The sequence below is a fragment of the Meleagris gallopavo genome, chromosome 5, assembly GCF_905368555.1.
Source record: "Meleagris gallopavo chromosome 5, MGAL_WU_HG_1.1, whole genome shotgun sequence".
Classification (NCBI taxonomy): domain Eukaryota; kingdom Metazoa; phylum Chordata; class Aves; order Galliformes; family Phasianidae; genus Meleagris; species Meleagris gallopavo.
In genome coordinates, this window is record NC_139408.1 from 54,495,977 (window position 1) to 54,510,314 (window position 14,338).

Consider the following 14,338-nt stretch of genomic DNA (forward strand, 5'->3'; position numbering starts at 1 on the left):
GTTGTAGCTACTCTGCATTGTCACAAAATTAATTTTCCCCTTGAGAGCTCTCAGTGATTTCAGCTGAATGTTGCTGCAGTTGTCGCCCTGTCTCACTGTAAGCTTCACACTGCTGGGGTGCTCCAGGCCTGGGGCACAGTGAGCCAAGCCCAAGTGCTAGCTGATCCTCTCTTCCTTTTTTTGTTCATTTTTAACAGCTGAATTTCCATGAGATGTTGCAGTCAGGCATGTGTGGCACAGAGAGAACTCAGCAATCCTCAAAATGTGTGTATCCCTCCCTTCCTTCAGGACTGACATTTTAGCACCGTTCCTTCCCCAGCAGCAGCTCTTACCTCTTTGCCATCAAGCCCTTCCCACGCGTGAAAGAGCCTGGAGCTGTAGGGCAACGATTTCTGTCCCAGTTTTATCAGGGTGTCAGAGTTGATATTTTTCCCTTTTCCAGGCTGCAGCCATGCCACTGCAGATTGCCTTGCAGCAAGTGAGGGAAGCTGAGTTTGGGGGTGTCTAGGAGCCGGCCAAGGTGGAGCTTGGGGTACGGGGGGTCTCAAAGCAGAGCCACAGGGGGAGGCTGGCAAGGGAAAGGGGGATTCTGCAGGGACATTGAAGGACAGCCTGGACTGGGCTCGGGGAGCCACCAGCCGGTCTGATTTTTGGGTAGCCCTGTGAAAAGCCAGGAATTGGATTTGATAATCCATACAGTTCCCTTCCAACTCAGGCTATTCCATGATTTTATGATTGGGAAGTAGCAGCTGGGGGTGTAAGCAGTCAACAGCTCAAACTCCTCAGTCATGTCTGAAATGGAATTAAAATATCTGAGAATCTGAAAAGGGACTTAGCCAAACACATCCAAATTTTGAGCAACTCCTATGGGTAGGGATCTAAACAGAGTTGGGCTTCATCTCAGATCATTTGGAAAGTGTGATTTAGGTGCAGTCTCATTTAGGGCTTGGAAGATTTATCTGATAAACTCAGTGAAGTTTGATCCTTCCAGGGGAAATGTGAGTCTGGTGAAATGAGAATGGATATTTTCATAAGTGGGGCTTAATAAACCTTAGCAAAGCACATTTGATTGTGTTTTAGGCAGAACTTCAATATCACGGAACCCTACTGACCATCATGTTACCCCTGCTGATACTATCACAGCATCTCACTTTTTATTTCCCTGAAACTGATTTTTGTTAAAAATTAAAAAGGGATGTTTGTATTCTTTTCTGCCGATTATGAAGATCTGGTGCAGCTGTATTTCTAGCAGGAAATGAAATTTTGAAACTTTATGCGAGTTTTTAATTGTTTTTATACTACTCTGAGAGTTCATCTTCTGGTGTTTGTGATGTTTCATGCTGCCCAGACTACAGGGGAAGGTTGTCATGGACCTGATACTGGGTTTTGCTGCCAGGTCAGATTGGAACTCTCTGTAGCACAAAAGCACATGGGGATGGGAACTGCTGACTCACTCACTGTGAGTTCACACTGCATGCCTGCCTGTTGGCTTTGGGGCACCCATCAGATCCAGTGAGCTCTGGGGATGCTTATGGGACTAAGGATATTCAGCATCACCAAACCAAGCCCTGCTCTTCACCAGTAATGTTAGGCTTGGCTTGGTCTGGGGTGCACTGGGTACCCAGAGCAGCAATTCACCAATGTTTGAGAGATGAACTTTGTGTTTGTTTGGGGCAGTGCTGACAGGGAGATGCTTGCTGTTTCAGTGCAGAGTCTACAACAACAAAAGCTACTGTTAATAGCCTGCCAGAACGATGGGGTTGTAGCACAGCACGTCCTGCATTCCCCAGAGTGGATCTGTTTTAATGTTATTAGAAGCTCATCAGTGTTTTTCCTACACATCCCTCCCACAGGCAGGGTTGTAGCACTCAGCAGCTGAGCCAGGGCCTGATCCTCGCTCCCCTGTTCTTTTCAGAAGTCAGAGATTGCTGGGGCAGTAGGATGAGCCCCAGGGCACGGTCTGGGGAAGCTGTGCAGCAGGACCATGTTTCTATATGATACAGTGGGGACCTGATGCTGGCGGTGGAGGGGAGCATCTCAACTGGGATCCCCCAGACCAATGCTCTCCAAAATGCTGGAGGCTCTAGAGGTAGGATCCTGACAGCAATTTGCCTTCATTCCCAGCCCCTGTGCATACTGGATGGTGGGTCAGTAAAGGGTGCTCATCTTCAGCAGCCAAAGCTTTCTGGGAGTTGGGGTCCCAGCACAGAGAGAAGCCTTGGATCTGGTGGCTGGTATGATGGCTTACCAGACAGCCAAGACACTGGGGCTGGAGGCAGCAGGATCTCAAATCCTCTGTAAATTGACTCACAGGAAGAGTTTTATATGCGTCAAAGCATATCACTAATTTGTCTGAGACGGTGCAAGCAGCCCTCTTGCTGCCCTCAGTTGCCCTAGCACATTCAGGAGCCATGCAGTGAACCAGGGGAAACAGAACAGGAGCGTGTATCCTTCTGGTATATGCAGTTTTCTTGTAACATCTATTGTACAAATGAGTACCAAGATGACTTTGAGAAGTTGGCTGTTCTTTTTGCGAATGCTGTGCCCTGCAGAGCTGTATTCTTCCTGCAGCCAATATCAAAGAGAGTTTTGGAGGAAAAGAAGTTGCCAACCTATGAACTGGCTTTGAAAATCCTGAGCTAAAAGAAAGAGCACCATCTCCTGGCAGCTGGGAAGAGCTGGTCCTGCTGCCAGGGCTGCAGGCTCAGAGAAGCTGTATTACAAGCAGCCTGCTGCTCTGTGTGTCAAATATGCAGCATCTGGAGGTAGGATGGCACTGTGCATCAAACCTACAGCATCTGGAGGTAGGACAGCTTAGGGCTGATAGCTGGCTTTGGCTACCAAGAGAAGCTAATCCAGGGGAGGCTGAGAGCTGACTTACTGAAGTTAAATCACCACAGCATGGTAATGCTACACTTGGCAGGGAGATAGATGAGCTCTCAGAAGTTTGGGTTTCACTCGCCATTTAAATTTTCACTCAAGTGTTCAAGCAGTTGTGAGGTTTGCCTGGACACTGGGTTAGAAGTCATGTGTTAGAAGTTCAGGGAGCAGGGCCTTGTAAAACTGAGAGTGTGGCTCCCAAGTGGTACATTCAGATATCCCTGGGGTACCCATGATAGTCATGATCGGGCTGGACAGGACTCTGAGCAACCTGACTTAGCAGTAGATGTCCTTGTTCATTGCAGGGGGGTTGGACCAGATGGCCTTTAAAGGTTACTTCTAACTCAGACAATTCTGTGATTCTACCCAGCTGGTTTCAAGGTTTTGGATGATTTGGCATTACGCTGGGAAATGTCTGTCCCTGCTGCAAGCTACCTTCACCCCTGCTGGGAGCAGTACCAGCCAAGGATGTCTGGAAATCTCTGCAGCATCCCCAAGGTTTGAGGTTGGACTTGTAACCAAGCTCGTTACTTGTGGCTGATGTCAAAATTGCAAAGGTTGGCACAGAAGAGGCCAGGCTGCTTAATAGCTACTTTTATTGTATATGTGGAAGCAAGCAGAAAGATTATAGAATCATATAATTATTAAGGTTGGGAAAGATCTCTAAGAACACGAAGTCCAACCGTCAACCTATCCCCACCATGCCCACTGACCACGTCCTTCAGTGCCACATCTCCTTGTTTCTTGAGCACCTCCAGGGATGGTGACTCCATCACTTCCCTAGGCAGCTGTGCCAGTGTCTGATTGCTCTTTCTGAGAAGAAATTTTTCCACCTATCCAACCTAAAGCATGTATCTGAAACATAAAAATGGAGAGGCTGGAAGCTGAGCTGCTGATATGGGATTTGTAAGCACAACCTATGCAGTCTATCAGAGAGGAAGCCCCAGTGATGACTTACTCTGGTGTCTGAGAGACCCTGCAGTATCACTTAGGCCAGTCACACAGCAGTCCCCTTGTTCATGGGACTTTTTCATTGTTACCTCTGCCTTGTAAATGATCACATTTACAACCCTCACTGCATTGAGGCTGAGGTGGAGCCTTTCTCCTGCTTGCTCTCAGAGTCAACTTGTCAAAAGAATTTTCTGTCTACAGGAATTTGCTGGAGGGCTCTTCTAAATCTGCTCTGCTTTCATCTGGAAAAGGTTATGGAAACCAGGGTTCCTCAAGGTGCAGTTCTTCTCCTTCTTGGTGCAGCTCCAGGCTGTAAAAAGAGTATCATCTAATTAAAGATTAGTTCTCCCTCTTCTCTTTGGAGAAATTAATAACTCTGACCAAGGCACTGACGCACAATAAATACTGAACATCATATGGTGGGGTTGCCAGCTGTTCTACAGACCAAATTCCATGTCCTTCTGCATCCATCTGTCCGTGCCTCAGAAGGTCATCAGAGCTGTATGTGAGGGTGGAGAAAAGCAGGTTAGCATGTAACATATTCACATGACTTCAACTAAGTGAACACCATATTCTGAAGCGATCAATTTGAAGAAGATTGAGCATACTCAAAAAAAACCCATCATTTTCATTTAAATTAGCTCTTTTTCTTGTCTGTTATCCTCACTTCAACTCCTCAACTAACCTAATCCCAACTCCTTCCCATGTGCTGGAGCACTGCAGCTTTCATTGATCCAAGTTGGTCTTCAGCTGCTCGTCTTAAATTAAGAGTTACTGTGTACGAACCCATCATTTCTAACTTATTGTGCTCTGTCAGTTGCTAAACTCAAACGCTGTAGGGGAGGATCTTTGAAGCATTCAGTTACTTATTCTGAGGAAAGAAAGCAATTGTTTTCCAAAAAAAAAAAAAAAAAAAAAAGGGGGGGGGGGAATTTCTTTACAATTGATGAAATTGCATGCGACTTAGTGAGCTCTCACTGTGCTCAGAATGCTGGAATCAGACCTATTACTTCTTCGGGGGTTGCAGGAAGTGCAATGATTTCCCTAGGGCTTGTGTTACAAGCAAACATGACTGCTGTTCCCAGCTCTGAATGGCTTGGCTTTACCTGAACTGGCAGGCAGGTTTTTGGGCATATTTGAGAGACATCCAGTTTTTAAAAAACCCTTTGTAATGAGTGTAACTTCAGAGCTGATCCTGCCATCCGTTACCAGAGCTATTCAAGGCTTCTCCTTCCCACGGATATTGAACTAAATAAACTTAAAATTAGGGAAGGCATTGCTTAATCACTGGGCTCTGAATGCTCCATTCTTCAGCAAAAAACCAGCTCAGCTTCTGCAGGTTTCCATGTCTTTAATAGCCAGCCTAATAGCAATGTATTCACGTTTCCCCACTAAGAGACACTTTTAGCAATGGCTTTCAGTCATTCTCTGTGGAAATAGAGCATTAAGTCCCAGTAATTAGGTGATTTTAGCTGCCTTTGAGCTTTTGGTTCTGCAGTTGCTGTGTGAGTTAGGATCCCTCTGTCCTGCTGCTGCAAACCCTGCTTGCTCATGTGCGCCTGGACTCCAAGGAGAAACGCATGGACCGTTTCACCTTTATCTGCAAAAACACTGCAAAGAAAAAAGAACAGGCTCATGATCAATGAGTCCATTTGAAGTCAGCTCTTGTGGTTTCTGCTTGCTGCTGCTGCTGCATTTTTTGTGAGCACCCAAAGCAGCAAGGGCTGCACTGCCATCCTGAGCTCATCCGTGTTGCTGATGCACTCAGTATCAGCGGGATTTTTTTCTAGTGAATTCACTGGGCTTTGGATCAGGGCCGTGAGGCTCCTGGGGATCAGCTAATGAAAGGGCAGCTCCAAAACTCCATGATTTCGGTAGCCAAGCACAAACAGTCAATTATGAAAGTAGACGTTAGTCAGCAGTTCAACAGCCTGGAACTTGTTGGCATAAACAGTGCGTCAAATAATTTTAGCTAACCAACACATCTGTGAAAATGCAAACCTGTTCATGAGTAATTCTCAAAAAGTAAGTTAGCAGTTCAGCAAGAAAAGTTTTGCAAGAAAATTAGCCTGTCCCTTTTTCGCTTGCTGATCATTTTAGAATTTGCCTTTTTTTTCTTCTTTTTTTTAATACGGCATTCAGGCTTGGGTTCTGAGCACAAGAAAGATGTAGGGCTGTTGGAGTGAGTCCAGAGGAGAGCCGGGAGAATGCTTAGAGGGCTGGAGCACTTCTCCTATGAAGGCAGACTCAGTCCAGACTGAAGCCAGACTGCTTGTCCAGCCTGGAGAAGAGAAGGCTCTGAGAGACCTCGCTGCAGCCTTGGGAGGAGTTTATATAGCACTTTCAGGGTGCTTTTTCTCTCTGTTACCAAGTTTCCCTTTGTGAAAGAGTGCATATGCCTTTCCAGTCTGGGGAAGAGAAATTGTGTGCTGCTTGCAATGAGCAATGCAAAAAACAACAACAACAACAACAACAAAACACAAGGGAGCTGGTTGTCTGCCTTTGTGCAGGGTTTGGGCTGTGCATGTGAAATCCAACAAGTCTGTGATAAAACAGAGCCTATGGTTAGATGCTGAGGAGTGCTGAGGGGAAAAATATGTTGCTCACAGCTCAGTATACAAGCTGCATATACCTCTTGGCAGTCAGACAAAAGTGACTGCGACGTATACTTATAGATGGTGTTGTTGTGTATGTGCAAAGAGGAAAGAAAATAATTGCAAACAGCTCAGGGGCATTTCCACAGACACCTTGCAGCTTCTGACATTGTAGCTGCAGCAGTGTCCCTTTAGTTTGCCTTGTGATTGGTAGCCCAGGACACTGCACGTGTGGAGCGGATCAGGAACTGTGTATCTCTTGGAAAGTGATGAGCAGAGGTTGAAGAAAGCCAGCTGGCCTCTCCAGTGCTGTGTGCACCAGCATGTAAACAGTTAACACTAACAGGCAGCAGATCCTATAGGCATCAGCTTTGTTCCTTTACGTCCTGATCCAGCAGCCCCTATGAACACTTTTCTCCCCTCCTCCAGCTTCCACTGAGGGAATCTTCAAGTTCTGTTGCTAAACTGTGCCCTCTGTTGATGCTGCAGAGTGGCTCCCTTTTATAATTAATTTAGCCACATCCCCAGAAACTTAAAGTACAATAAGGAAATCAAAGGCAGTGCATGGAAATGATGCAGGAGTATGTGTAAAGGTTTCACTGCTTTTATGCTGCTGTGCAACATAGATGATGAACGTGGTGTGGCTTTCTGGTTTTGTTTTTTTTTCATCTGTATTCCACATCATAACATCATGTAGTCTACTGGGTGTTAAAGAATGAATGCTGCAGTTGTGTGGATTGTCAGTATTTCTGGTTTCTTGGTCTCAGAAGAATAAACTACAACTCCCAGAAGTGGTGGTTGTTTTTTTTTTTTTTTTGCAGAAAGTCTGCAAAAGTACATGCTGGTACTTGCCTTCTCACAGTGCTGTTTTATGCATTTACTGCAGGTGTCACGGCCTCATCACACCTCTTTGACTATGGCTCCAGCTCAGCCAATGGGGCTGACAGCTCCTTCTACACCTCCCTGATCTCAGATGTTCACTACACCACTCCCCGGGACAACACCTACTTCACGGGCATTTACCAGCAGGAGAACAGCCCCATCCCCTGCTCAGGCAGCACAGAAGGCTTTAATGCACTGGGGCATCCCGTTCAAGATGTGACTGGGTTTGAGTCCCGTGGCTTGTTTAGCTTGGATTCAGGAATTGAGATGACACCTGCAGAGTCTGCTGAGGTTGACAAAACCTTAGCGGATCCCATGAAAGTGGAAGGTTATAAATACATGGACATAAGTAGACCAGAAGAAATAAAGTACCAAGAAAAACACGATCCAGACTTGGAAGATGAGAGCCCAGATCTTATCGATGAGTACCGAGGATCACCCATCGGATCTGGCCATGCTGCTGAACCTCAGAGGACAGCAGTTTCAGAGGCCACAAAGGTTCCCAAAGAGCAAGACCCACTTGAAGACAAAAGGCTTAGAGACCAGCACAACGCCTCTGTGGTGACAGCTCCTGTCAAGATCACACTCACTGAGACCCCTGGGGCCAGAGAGGCCACCAGCAAAGAGGCGAGTCTCACGCAGCCCCAATCTGGCCTGAAGCCGAGCCATGAAGTGGTACCCACAGTGACAGTGTCAGAGCCAGAAGATGACAGCCCAGGCTCTGTCACACCACCATCCTCTGGCACAGGTAACGCTGTCACCATCGTCTTTTTTGCTGTTCAGCATGTGGTTGTAATGTTAGCTCTGCATTTGTGCAGTCGCTGTGGAATCACTGATGGTAACAAATCTTCGTGGTGGAGGTGTTTCTGCTCTGCTCTTGTAGCTTTTCTCATTGCTGGTGGTCAGCAGGATGCCATCAGGTGTACTGTCAGTTATTTTGGGATCTCCTAGTGATCCCGTCTGACCACACTGCCTCAAGGATGCAGGACCAGAGTGCTGTGAAGGGCTGGGTTATTTTTTTTAGATTTTAATGGATGTTTAATGCCTTTTTGCCCTTGAAAAGCATTGGGTTGAATTGTTAAAAATGAGCACTGTTTTTAGGTGAAAGTGCTGCTCTTGGAAAAAAGCTGATGAGGGAAATGCTGTCATCTCATTTACAGAGGGACGAAGGGCCAATTTCTAATAAAAGCTGCTGATTGCTGGCTTCTACTGCTGGAAGTGGGGGGTGGAGGGCACCAAAATCCCTTATGTTTTCCTATCATCTGATTACTGCAGTGTTGTATAATATCTGTTCCTCATTTCCTACATTATACACTGCCATTCACCGTTAAAACATGGAAGCAGTGTGGCATTTTAAAAAGAAATGAGATTCTCCGTCAGGAAACAGAATTTTCAAACTTGAAATTAAATTTCAGCATCCTGGATCAATATCCTGTTCATTGAAAATGAGTGTCCTCATGCCAGAATGTTCATTTCTTAATGAATTCTAGGAGCATGTCAAAGTGCAGTGGAATTCCCATAAAATGGCAGTTTGGGACTTCTACCCTCACTGACACACTGAGTGAAACTCCTCCAGAACTGTGCACGCATTTGTGCACCTTCAGAAAAGAAGAAAAAAGGAGTCCCCGTCAACTCTAACAGCCTGTGTTAGTTAGAAAATAAATTAGCTTTAAAGCATTCCATTTTTCTTCTTTTATTTGATTGGGTGATATCACACACTACATCTTCAAGTTTTTATCGATTTACGCTTTTTGTACTAAGAAGTAATTAAGAACTTCAGGCACTAATTATTATTTATGCCATCCTTGGCGGCTTTGAAAGGACTGAATGGCTCTAGGTAACTGAATCTCATCGCAGCAGGTGAACAGTATGTGGCTGAGCCTTGTAGTGGCTGAGCCTTGTAGTGGCTGCTCCTTGCCACAGAGGACTCCCTCTTATCAAGGCAAATGTCATGGCTAAGGGCTACAAACTGCCAGATATGAGATGAGTATGTTCTATGAGAGCTATTTTGTTAGAGGAGCTGCAGACACACCAGTGATGTGTTCAAGACTGCTGCTGAGGTGTGTATTGATAGATGTACAAAACAAAGCTGCTTAGGGAGCAGAGAGGGGGTTGTAATTCTTGCCCATCTCTCAGCAGGACACAGTAGAATCGTAAAACATAGAATTCCCAAGGTTGGAAAAGACCTCCAAGATCATCCAGTCCAATCATCCACCTACCACCAATATTCCCCTGCTAAGCCCTTAATACAACATTAAAGGCCAGGCTGGATGGGTCTCTGAGCACCTGCTCAAGCTGTAGGCATCCCTGTTCTTTGAAGGGGAGTTGAAGAAGATGACCTTTAGAGGGCCCTTCCAACTCAAACAATTCTATCATTCTGTGATCTCTGCATCAGTCCTATGAAATGCAAGGGGAAAGCTGCCGTGTGGCAAATGGTAGATGGATGAACCATGGAAGACTGGTGCATTAATTACCACTAATGGAACGGTCAGAAGGCTCAGGAGTCCAATGGGAAAAGCACCCTGTGGTTCATGGCCTATCTGGCCTTGTTCAAAGTTTTGTGGTCTGGGATTCCTGATGGCTGATGCTTGGTGAATGATCAGTGGAAACTTCTTTGAGAAAAGCTGCTGATGTACCTCCTGCTGCAGCCCTCACATCTCATGAACTTTATGTGCAATTTTACTTTCTTTTTAATTTAATTATGAAATTGCATTTGACAAGGAGATCTTTGGGAAAGCAGAACAGGTACAAGCCCTATATGGGATTTCCTTCTCATACGGGATGTGGGCTTTTCCCTGACCTTGGCTGACCAACCAACCTTTTTGTTTTCTTATTTTCGCCAAATATTTATTCTTCCCTGAACAGTAAGATAGAATATGCAGAGAAATGTTATTTAGCCTCAGAGAAAATTTTGTTTCAAATCTTTGGTGACAAGTTGGTCTTTCACTGTTGTGGCAAACAACAGTAATATTAGTGAATATTAATTCACTATAGTGGATCTCATTCTCAAACGTAGCTGAGATAAAAGCAAACAGAATTCACTGTCACCTCCCCAGACTCCAGAAAGTCAACCTCAGAAGTTAGCTTTACATTACTAGTAGCTACACGTAGGCCGTTACAATCATGACTATCAGAAACCTGCTGGTTCCCTGACTCCCAAGTTCCTCATGACTGGTGATTTTCCTGCTACAAATCATGCTGCTGAGCCACTGGCCAAGCTCAGATCACTGTCACCTTTGTGCCTCAGCTTTTCTCCTGCTAACTGATGATAATGATACTGCTTTTATAATATAGGAAATAACCTATGAGGACAAGCTGTGATAACTGTTAGTCACCCCAGATTAAATGGCTTTCTGCCTGTTACCAGCTCTTCTAGAGGGATCCATGCTAGTGTCAAATCTATTGTTTGTTGCCTAAGCAGCCAGAGAATACCACTTTTTATTAATTTTTTTTTTCCATTTTTTTTCTCCCTATCTTTCTGTGCACAGAACCGTCAGGCTCAGAATCACAGGGCAAAGGCAGCCTGTCAGAGGATGAGCTCATCAGTGCCATTAAGGAAGCAAAAGGCTTCTCCTTCGAGACTTCTGAGGTGCAGCAGTCACCAGCCATTTCTGCAGAGAAACAAGAGCAGAAGATGAAGCCTGGGCACCCTGCTGTCCCCTCACCCCTGGATAACGAAGCCAGCAGTGCCGAGTCTGGGGACTCAGAGATCGAACTGGTCTCGGAGGACCCACTGGCTGCCGAGGAGGTGCTGCACTCCAACTACATGACCTTCAGCCACATCGGAGGGCCCCCTCCCTCACCTGCCTCCCCATCCATCCAGTACAGCATCCTGCGAGAGGAGCGGGAGGCTGAGCTCGATAGCGAGCTCATAATTGAATCCTGTGATGCCTCATCGGCCTCTGAAGAGAGCCCAAAGAGGGAGCAGGACTCCCCTCTCATGAAGCCCATGGTAATGGACATTATCAAGGAAGAGAATAGCTCACGTGCCAGCGCCTTGGACTATGAAGCTAGTAAAACAACGGAGAGCAGGATGAACAGGGAGAACCTGGCAGACTCTGCATCCTACCTGAAATGCTCTTTTGTTGCCCCGAAAGTAAGCTCTGAGCCTCCAACATCTGCTGTCAGCACTGAGGAGCTGAAGGAAAGAATAATCCTGAAGAAACCCATTGAAGAAACTGTTGTTAACCAAAGTAAAGTGTCTTCCAAGGACTCTGGGAAAAGAAGCCCCTTGGCTTTGCCTCTACTGCCGTTTTTAAATAAGCAGAAAGGTAAATGTAGATGTTTTCGTAGATTTTTGCAATGCTACTGAGAATTATAAGTTGGAAAAGACCTTTAAGATCACCAAGTCCAATCCCTGTCCATTCCCACCATTCCCACTGACCATGTCTCTCAGTACCACATCTACCCTATTCTTGAACACCTCCAGGGACAGTGATTCCACCACATCCCTGGGCAGCCTTCTAATGCTATTTCTTTACTTCTTTACTACTCTTTCTGAGAAGAAACTTTTCCTAATATCCAACCTGAACTTTCCCTGACACAGCTTAGTGCCATTACCTCTTATCCTATCACTGTTACCTGGGAAGAAGGGGGAGGAGAGGGAAGTGTCTGCTCCTTGCAAGGGAGATATTTGCACTGTTGACCAGGAGATGCTACTGGTATTGGGTAACCACAGCTTGAAGCTGGGTATGGCTATGACAAAGCAGGTATCCCCAGATTTGCAGCAGAAAGGAACGTTGGGGCAGCTCAAGCCTGCTGTGCCCCTGGCAGAGGCTGGCATGCAGAGAGCTGCTGCTTCCCTACAAAACGCTAGATAGAGCTCAGACAACCCCAGTCTCTGCTGCTCAGTGAGCATCTTTTTTGTCCGTCCATACTTGTCTACTGACCACATGATGGCCTGGAGATGTGGCAGGCACATTTGTGGCACACTTACATCTGATTTATCTAGTACTGTGAACTAAGCATGTGAGTATGGTAAGGAAGCAGCCTGAACATGCATAATGTGCTGAGGAGCCTACTGTAAAATCTGCAGAGCAATTAGATATGTTATTACTGATATTCTTAGGGATAATGAATTAATAACATTAATAGGCTGAATAACAAACATCATTATTGCTCCTTAGTATGTTTTCCTACCAGATCTCAGAGCACACAGCATCGCACTGTGTATCTCTTAGTTCTTTTACTGCTCAGTGGGCTCCATCTTTTCTCTCCCCATTCCCAAATTCCCCTTTTGCAAGGCTTTGCCCAGGCCCTGCCCAAGCCCTCAAAACTGCAGGGCTGATTGAATTTCCCTTGCACAGCCTTCCTGCAGTATGTAGGTTGGGTATGGTTTCTGCTGATTCCTGCAATCGCATCAAATGCTCAAAGTTGCACTAGGCAGACAACTCAAGATCTTAGATTTGGGGAAGTACCTGGGCAATACCAGAAGGACAGCTTATTTCACTGTGATGTGGAGTTTTCAGGCCCCAATACAATTTGCAGGGACGTGAACCCTTGTTAACAGATCAGCTTTCCTGGAAAATCCCTCATGCTGCCTTGCAACCTCTCTTTAGAAGAGGTCTGTTTCCTCAGAGAGATTTTTTTCTTCCAGGCCATACAAGTGTCTTTGAACTCAAAGCATAACCCAACACAAAATCCAAAATGCCAAACTTCAGCTGTCTATAGTTCTGCTGAACTCAGTGCACCTACATACATTACAAATCCAGTTTCTCTTGATTTTATTTGGAGTTCTTTGGACTAACTTTTCCCTCTACTTTCTGCCGTTGCAGAAAGTTTAGATGCTAGCAGGGGCTTGTTCCCATGTGACAGTCATAGAAGATCCCTGTGTGCATGACTTTCTTTCCGTATCACAGCATGTCTGTGTTTCCTATCTACATTCCCATAGGTCTGTCGTGCCAGGAAAGTTTTCTCCAGAACAGATATGAGACAGAATCACAGAATCACAGCTAATTACTGCTTGGTGATGCGCAAGTACTGTATTTTAGTTTCTGCTTTTCTCCCTTATGATGCTCAAGGGTCAGAGACAAGGAGAACAAAAACATAAGGTCTACCAAGAAGATTATTGCTAAATCTTGTGTTATTTTTAAAGCAGGTTTCAGGGTAGGAAGAGATGGGATCAAGGTATGAAATGTGAATGATTGCAGTGTCTGGTTTACTCTGCCTTCCTGTCATGGGTATTTGCTCTACAGGTTGCTGTATCTGGGTACCAATTAAATTTATGTGTTGAATATAGAATATGGAACTCTCCTGACCTGGGAAAGAAGAATTTACCCCCTTGCTTATGAACTGACATGAATTCACATGAAACTCTTAAGCTGTTTTTCAGAGGTGAACTGAGGGGGCACATTAAGTGTCCTGGTGGAACCAGAGCATTCCTCTTGTGTCTCCCGAGGCTGCATGACCTTGAAGTGGGATTGGCTGGCAGAAAAATAGCAAGGCAGAGCACATCCAAGGGGACAGTGGATGCCTTTGTAGCACTGACCTGAGATCTTGGCAGAGCTTTTCAACAGAGGCATTAAATACACGCCATATGCCAACTTGGGTTCACACACCAGGCATTTGGCATGGACCACATTCAGCCTAGTGGTAAGAACATAGGGGTATGGCACAGTGCCACTCAATGGAAGTGCAGCAAAATGATGTCATCCAAATCATGAAGAGAATTATCTTAATTATAAGTGTCTATCATAAAGAGGATACCAACATGCAACACTATGTAGACAGAAGACAAAACCTTCCAGAGTTTATGTTACCTCCTTATTTCATGTCACCTTGGTAGTGCTGGTCCACCACCACATGGCACCATTTAGACAGAATGATTTTCGTGATGTTCCTAGAGTCCACGTGGGGACTGACCTCACTGTAGCCATCACAAAGTTCCACCTGAGCTCAGGGCAGTGCAAGCTCAGCATTTCTGAAGCTTAATGGAAAATCAGTGGATCGAATGAAGCTGTTACACTCACATAGCTGTGCTTTTGACACCCAATTTTAGGTATTTCTGTTGCCTTTGGCCTGCTCACAGCCAG

General features: G+C 45.5%; 1 protein-coding gene across 3 annotated transcripts in view; it reads left to right on the forward strand.

Moving 5' to 3' along the window:
- Positions 1–14,338, forward strand: part of RTN1 (reticulon 1) — a 114,055-nt gene that overhangs the window by 64,666 nt on the left and 35,051 nt on the right. For all 3 annotated transcript variants that reach the window (XM_085225829.1, XM_085225827.1, XM_085225828.1), the window contains 2 exons: positions 7,312–8,055; positions 10,796–11,578. In XM_085225829.1, the coding sequence (XP_085081955.1) occupies positions 7,575–8,055; positions 10,796–11,578 (1,264 nt within the window). In that variant the 5' untranslated portion in view covers positions 7,312–7,574. The remainder of the gene's footprint in view (positions 1–7,311; positions 8,056–10,795; positions 11,579–14,338) is intronic.